This window comes from Ranitomeya variabilis, chromosome 6 (genome assembly GCF_051348905.1).
Source record: "Ranitomeya variabilis isolate aRanVar5 chromosome 6, aRanVar5.hap1, whole genome shotgun sequence".
Lineage (NCBI taxonomy): Eukaryota > Metazoa > Chordata > Amphibia > Anura > Dendrobatidae > Ranitomeya > Ranitomeya variabilis.
Window position 1 is genome coordinate 55,573,647 of NC_135237.1, and position 8,068 is coordinate 55,581,714.

Genomic DNA, 8,068 nt, shown 5'->3' on the forward strand with positions numbered 1-8,068 from the left:
ACAGGTTCCCTTTAAAACATGGTGTGAAAAAGCTACATAAAATTAAAGATCGAGAGAAAAGATCCATAAGCTTATGTGTTTTGGGTTAGCAACCCTTATTCATAGTCATTGGTGCTGGAGCCCAGTCCTCAAGCTGGATTATTTGAGGGGAGGCCCCCAATCAGTGGGGTAACTTGAAGCTCATTGTAGTTACTCCCCTGCCTTCAATAATATTAGACAGTTGGCTGACCCCGCCAATATCGGTGGCTTCAGACGACTTCATCCTAAAGGTGGCAGGCGCCTTTAGAAAAAGAGTAGCAGACCATGCTATTCCTGCTGGTAAAAATGATGTAATTCCTGATGAAAATCAAGAAGAAAGTATAAGGAGAGAGTAAGGCTATGTGCCCACGTTGCGGATTTCTGTGCAGATTTTTAAGCTCAGTTTTTTAAAAATCCGCAGGTAAAACGCACTGCTCACTTAATGTCCCCGACTGTCCTATCACTCTAAGGCTGCGAGTAGGAAGACGCTGCCATGGACCAGCCAGTCCGAATAGTCTCCAGCACAGCTTGGTCCCTGGCGGCTAATAATGTAAGTCTTTATATGAAACGCCGCAGCATTTCAGAGACAAACATACCCGGCTAAGGTCATAAAACCAGTGTTTGGCCGATCCATGGACAATGTATCAGTTGTCAGGTTCACTTTAACATTTCTATTTTTGAAAGCATAATTAGCAGCATTTTCCCACGTGTGACTAAGGCTACTTTCACACTAGCGTCGGACTCGGCCCATCAGGCCGAGGTTCCCGACGCTAGCGTTGTCTCCGCCGCACAACGGGGGCAGCGGATGCATTTTTCCAGCGCATCCGCTGCCCCATTGTGAGGTGCGGTGAAGTGCGGGGAGGTAGTCGGAAAAAGCGGACCGTCGTGAGCAAAAAAACGTTACATGTAGCGTTTTTTGGTCCCGACGGTCCGCCACAACACGGCGCAACCGTCGCACGACGGTTGCGACGTGTGTCAATCCGTCGCAATACGTCGCTTAATGTAAGTCTATGGGGGAAAAACGCATCCTGCAAGCACTTTTGCAGGATGCGTTTTTTCGGCAAAACGACGCATTGTGGCGGATTGCAGTTAACGCTAGTGTGAAAGTAACCAACAGCGCTGTATGTTCTGCAGCACATAATTCTAATTGACTATTTTTAATTACCGTAACCTTTTAAAATAGATGTTTTGGGCCTTGAAATCCAGAGCAAAATCTAAAATTTCCATTCCCTATCAGTTTGACTTTGGAGCGCAGGTGGAAACCGGAGCACACTCACACAAGCACAGGGAGAATGCATAAACTCCAGGCAGATGTTGACTTTGGTGGGATTTGAACCCAGGACCTCAAAAGGTGGAAAGCAACAGTGCTAACCACCGAGCCACCTTTTGTTTATAGCCAGTTCATAGTTATGCTAAATAAATGTATATTGCACAAGTTTAACACACTGTTGCTGTAATAATCTGACAATTTTATATTGGTTTTACATGTATCCAGCTAGAAAATGTGTGAGAATCATCAATGTGATAATATACAAGCATCTGAAACCAATTTATGACATGTAATTTGGGGTAAAAATGTTAAGTTGTTCGCTATTTTTCACAATTTATTTACCATATTTTTTTTTACATTGCACTAACTTTATTTATTAATTTATTACATATTACACCATTGGGGAAACCAAGCAGCCACAAGATTAGAATCCTACAAAAATGTTTTGTTTTGTTTTTTGCTGTGTGATCCAGAAATAAATCTGCAGCATGTTGGCGTTTTACAGCAGTTTACTATTGAAGATCAGCATAGGTGGCAGATTTCCAAAATGTTCATCAACCCATGCTGTACTAAATGCTTATCTCGCACACATAGTGCTGACGTATGTGAGCTAACATGCAAAAAGCGCGAAAGCCTTGCTTTACACCATGATGCTGAGGTCGGGATCTGGAGCACTTTCAGCCTATTAAAAGATTAATGAAGAAATACAAAATCATTGAAACTTCCAGAATGGCAACAAAAGTTTAGTGTCAGAATCCTAATTTCTCTCTGCGCAGCTGGAGAATCCGTTGTTCAGACATGAAGCCTTCTCCCGACAGAGACATTTCCTTTTGAGTCAATAAACATCAAATAGAACAATGTGGATACATTACAAGAAAGCCTTCAAAACTAACACAATAAGAGGGCTCAATGATTTACTAATAAAGTCCTATAAAGCGCTTACCATGCCTAATGCACATCCTCTAATTTAATAGGCCCATTGTGGGGCGAAAGGCAAAAAATAAAGAGTAATCCAATAAAGGGTGGGCCCGGCATAAAGCCCATTTCACCGGTTTATTTAGGGAAAAACACAATGTCAATCACGATACAATTCTTTAATATCCCGCTGAATTCCTACGACTTACAAATAGGTTTAGGGATGTTGTATGCTCGCTGTCACTGCTGTAAATAACGCATTAATCACTCCTCAATGAACAGCCAAAAGGACAAAAAACAAGACATGATTAGTAGCGTCTACATGACTCACCCATTATCCTACTTAATACGGCATTCCTTGTGGGCGATTCGTCAAATCCCTCAATCCCGCTGTACATAGAGTGGGAAATTCTTCGTTCCCTGTCGTCCAGCATTGTCTCGATGGCCAATTCAGGCCCCGAGGGGCTTCCAGGTGACTCCAACTGTAGAATCGGAAAAGAAGGGATATCAGTGCTGACGGTCTATTTACCAGCATGGGGGAACAATAACAACGTGCCTGAGGCCTGCACCCGGCTGGGTACCAAATGAGCTAGAACTTTTCACCCTGTATCAAAATAATTTGTACTGACAGTTCTGCTTAATGGGCAACTTTCTGTGCCGCTTTGTTGTAGACCTCCTGTGGAGCGCCTGTCATATTTCAACACCCTTAAGCAAAAAAATAAATAGTACAAAAGACAATGTCTCTGATCATTTTAGACCACATTTGCTCACATGTTTATGGCCTTTTAACCCCTCCATTCTCTGGACTCATTTGTCCCTTGATTATAAAAAGAATAAGAAAAACCCAAGAAATAGGGTGTTTCAGCATGGCTGCCCAACACACGACATGCGGATGATTGATGAGGTCTCAATTCCTCCACACACGTACTGAACATCCACAATGGGTTTATAATACAAAGAAATATGTACCGCGAGGTGTCATCACAGCAGGCTACAGAGCATATGCATGTATCTACTCATCTCTCCTACAAGAACTACTCACATTTCTTACTTGGATCTATGAACGTTGCCGAGAAGCTGCAGAAACACAGTGTCTGCAGTGCTGACAAAACAATTGTGCTTTAAAAAAATGACAACTTAAAGGGAACCTGTCACCCCCAAAATCGATGGTGAGGTAAGCTCACCGTCATCAGGGGCCAGGGCCGGACAGGCCATCGGGCAGTTCTGGCAAATGCCAGAAGGGCCGGTGGCAGTTGTGGGCCGCTCGCCAGCGCCGACTCACCCCCCCGCCACCTCCGCCGACTCACCCCCCCGCCAGTGCCGCTGCATTCAACTCTTCCGGCGTCTATGATGCCGGTACAGTTGAATGCAGTGATGGAGGAGAGAGCATCTGCTGACGCTCCCTCTCCCAACATTTCCCGCTCTGCCTGGCGCTGACACTGCGGGTGCGTGATGATGCCATATCATCGCGCACCTGCTGTGTGACCGGGCAGACTGCAGCTGCTGAGACCGGAGCCAGGAGCAGCGCGGAGCACGAGAAGAGGTGTGTGTTTTTTTTTTTTAAATATATCACTGAGTGATAACTGAATTGTGGGGCTATTGGGGGGGCTGCATTACATTCTATGGGGGCTGGCTGCATTACATTCTATGGGGGCTGTGCTGCATTACATTCTATGGGGGCTGTGCTGCATTACATTCTATGGGGGCTGTGCTGCATTACATTCTATGGGGGCTGTGCTGCATTACATTCTATGGGGGCTGTGCTGCATTACATTCTATGGGGGCTGTGCTGCATTACATTCTATGGGGGCTGTGCTGCATTACATTCTATGGGGGCTGTGCTGCATTACATTCTATGGGGGCTGTGCTGCATTACATTCTATGGGGGCTGTGCTGCATTACATTCTATGGGGGCTGTGCTGCATTACATTCTATGGGGGCTGTGCTGCATTACATTCTATGGGGGCTGTGCTGCATTACATTCTATGGGGGCTGTGCTGCATTACATTCTATGGGGGCTGTGCTGCATTACATTCTACGGGGAGGCTGGCTGCATTACATTCTACGGGGGGGCTGGCTGCATTACATTCTACGGGGGGGCTGGCTGCATTACATTCTACGGGGGGGCTGGCTGCATTACATTCTACGGGGGGGCTGGCTGCATTACATTCTATGGGGGGCTGGCTGCATTACATTCTATGGGGGGCTGGCTGCATTACATTCTATGGGGGGCTGGCTGCTTTACATTCTATGGGGGGCTGGCTGCATTACATTCTATGGGGGAGGGCTGTATTACATTCTATGGGGTGCTTGTATTATATTCTATGGAGGGGCTACATTATATTCTATGGGGGGGCTGCATTATGCTCTATGAGGGGGCTACCATATATTATATATGCAGGGGCTGCATTATACTATATGAGGGGGCTGCATTATATTCTCTGGGGGTTTCATTATACTCAGGGGGCTACAATATATTCTGTGGGGTGGCTGCATTATACTCTGGGGTGGCATCATTATACTATATGTGGGCTGCGTTATACTGTATCGAGGACTATGGGGAATACATTATACTATATGAAGAACTATGGGGTGCATTATACTATGGGAAGTGAATTGTACTACATGGATGACAATGGCGGGGCATTATACTATATGGAGCACTATGAGGAATGTATTATACTATTTGGAGGACTGAGGAATATATTATACTATTTGCAGGACTGAGGAGTGTATTATACTATATGGAGGAATTGCAGTGTATTTTAATATATGGAGGTCTATGAAGAGTGTATTATACTATATGGAGAACTATGTGGAGTGTATTATACAATATGGAGGACTGAGGAGTGTATAATACTATATGAGGACTGAAGAGTGTAATTATATTATATGGAGGACTGAGTAGTGTATTTTAATATATGGAGCACTATGAGGAGTGTATTATACTATATGAAGGACTGAGTAGTGTATTTTAATATATTGAACAAATAGTCCCCAAAACATAATTATTAGAGGATTTTACCATGCATATAGTTGCATGCATATGCTAAATTGCATGTTCAAACAAAGAGCAAACAGCGACTCAACAATATAATTGAACTACCGGAGAAACTAGAGTCAAATGCCAGTGATTACAAAACATACTGAAACTTTATTAAATCACATGTACAAACAATAAAATCAATTTTGTGCACAGAGTGTACACAATTCCATGAGCAATTAGTAAACAATATAACAATATGAGGTAAGTGATATAAAATTCCAAGAAAAATGAGTGCCGGTATACCTTATCAGAGCGTATGGGCTAAGGTGCAAATGCAAATTATTGTGGCATAAATAAATCTGGTGCTTGACACCACTTATATAGAGGAAGCTAGGGTTGGATAATAGATTGCTCAGTGTTGGGCTGTGCTCAAACTAATAGAGAGCATCTGAGTCATTCAAATCCCTGTGGATATTTAACACCTAAACCAGCCTCAGCCACTAGACACAGTCCAAAGAGTCCAAACAACCCATGTTAGCTTAATTAGTCAGCCTCTTTGTGTCTAAAGTATTGCCCACAGAAAACAAGAGTTTAAGGATAGTAATTACCCATATTTGCGCCAAGACAGGCGTCCCGGTCCTCACTCCCCAAAGCACGTTTCGGTGCGAGATCACCTTCTTCAGGTATTTTAATATATGGAGGACTATGAGGAGTGTATGATACTATATGGAGGACTGAGGAGTGTATTATACTATATGGAGGACTGAGGTGCACATTATAATATATGGAGGACTATGGGGTGTATTATACTAAACAAGCAAAATGCTGCCTATTCATCGAGTGATTGGATCGTTTATGTGGGAACAGAAATCCTTGTTCTCAGCAGCACATTGCCGGTGTAAACTGTAGTTGTGCTGCTGATAACATGATACTGTATGGGGACAGATTGATCTAATTGTGATTGTTCTGTTCCCTTCATTCTTTCTCAGTTGGTGTAAAGAGGCCGGGAAACAAGAGAACGACTTCACTATTGTCGATCACACTCGTTTAGTGGCCTGAGATCAGCGCATGTAAATACAGCAGAAATGCTTCACAGGGAGACCAGGCAAGGATGATGACAGTTGTAGTTAGCACCCGGCGCCTGGGAATAGCGCTAACTCTACTGCTTTTCCCAGCCGCCAGAGCATTTAATTCTGGTATGTGTAATGATTTTTAGGGTTGATGTTAGCTGCGTAATGTCAGCTGCTATCAATCCCTGGTGTAAGTAATGGAGAGGTGTCTATCAGACACCCCCACTACTAGCCCAGACATGGTGAGACCCAGCGACTCTGAAGTGCGGTGACGGTAGTAACAATACCGCTCTTCACAGTCGCTGAGCTCAGCGCAAGACCCGGGAATATCTGAAGAGCGGTGACGTTACTGATGTCTCCGCTCTTTAGAGTCACCGGGTCTCGTGCTGCGCAGCGGAACCAAAAGTGGCTGTAGGCAAAGTTTATGGAGCATCAGAATGAGGTTCTGGATCGCCCCCGTGTAGGGCAGTGGGGTACTTGGTTCTCAAGAGGGGTTGTCACGATGGCTGACCCGGTCCGTGGCCCTCGGGAGGTCCGTTGTAAAGGGAAAGGTCTTTAAAGGGGAAATGTTTGTGACACCATCTGTGGTATTCGGTCAGGGTGACCGACGCTGCTTAGGGGTCCGCTGGGGTGATGTTATGGCAGCTAAATGGTATACCTTCCCACAGGTGAAGTATGTCCCCAGGACTTCCCAGTGTGTAGATGTGGATGGTGTGAGGCGCAGTGAAGAATGAGGACACAAGGTTGCAGTCTCTTTACCTTTTTACTGTAGACTTCAGCATCCACAGTCCAGAGCACCAGATCACAGGGCAGGCAGAGTCCGGCCAGTTTGGAGGCAAATCCAGAGTCCCCTTATCCAGGTGGAAATCAGTAGCCTTCCTCTAGCGCCTGGGTGTTGTAATACCTTACTGCTGAGCCTCTCGTAAGGTCCTCACAACTGTTGTAGATGTTCTAGATGTTGTGTCTCTCTCTGTTCCCCAGATGGATAGGACAAACCCATATGACCGGTGGCGTGAGGCATTTTACAGGGACTCTATCATGCCCCAGCCTCTCGTGGGTGCCACCTTGCCTCCTGGGTATAGGGCGGGCAGGTAACTTGGAATTAGCTGTCCTGCCGGTCTCTGGAGCAAGGCACAGAGAACTGTTTCTCCCTCGGTGTTCCGGCTACCGGGATCCTGCGCCTCAGAAGGAGGCAGCCTGTGTGGAGCAGAACTCCTTCTGGTTTCCTCTCCTTTTGCTATGACTTCTTCTCACTCTCTACAATACAATTCTCTGTTTGTGTCTCTTTCTTAGGAAGCTGCCGCACGTGGGGCAGGCACAGCTCCGTGGCCTTCTGTCTAGGTCTCTGACAGGATCCCACCCCTGTCAGGGACCAACTCTCTGAGCGGAGCTCAGGCAGCAGCTAACTGGGAGAAGCCCAGCCAGCATCTAACTAACTTCCTTTCCAGACCACCAGTTTTACCTACTTGTGAGAAGTGCCCTAATAAATAGCTCCCCCTGGTGGACTGGAGTGTGAAGTGTGTTGTGTGTTGGTGATACCTGGTAAAGAGATCTCCTTTATTGCCTCCAAATGTAACATCACTCCCCCCTAGAGGAGAATGATATTACTGCAACGACCAGGACCCTGGGGCGCTGCACTTCCATAGCCTTTGGTCGTCTCAATCCCTTCATTATCTACGAGATCCAGTTATGTAGGTAAAGTAGCGGCTTTTCTTGGTAATGCAACTAAAAGCCATAAATAGGACTGAGCTGTAATGCTGGATACAGCTGTGATTATATGTTATATAGTCGTGTTACACTCCCCTCACT

At 45.5% G+C, this 8,068-nt stretch overlaps 1 protein-coding gene across 25 annotated transcripts in view; it reads right to left on the reverse strand.

The window, feature by feature from the left end:
* Positions 1-8,068, reverse strand: part of PARD3 (par-3 family cell polarity regulator) — a 637,712-nt gene that overhangs the window by 262,909 nt on the left and 366,735 nt on the right. For all 25 annotated transcript variants that reach the window (XM_077268525.1, XM_077268526.1, XM_077268518.1 and 22 more), the window contains one exon: positions 2,535-2,685. In XM_077268525.1, the coding sequence (XP_077124640.1) occupies positions 2,535-2,685 (151 nt within the window). The remainder of the gene's footprint in view (positions 1-2,534; positions 2,686-8,068) is intronic.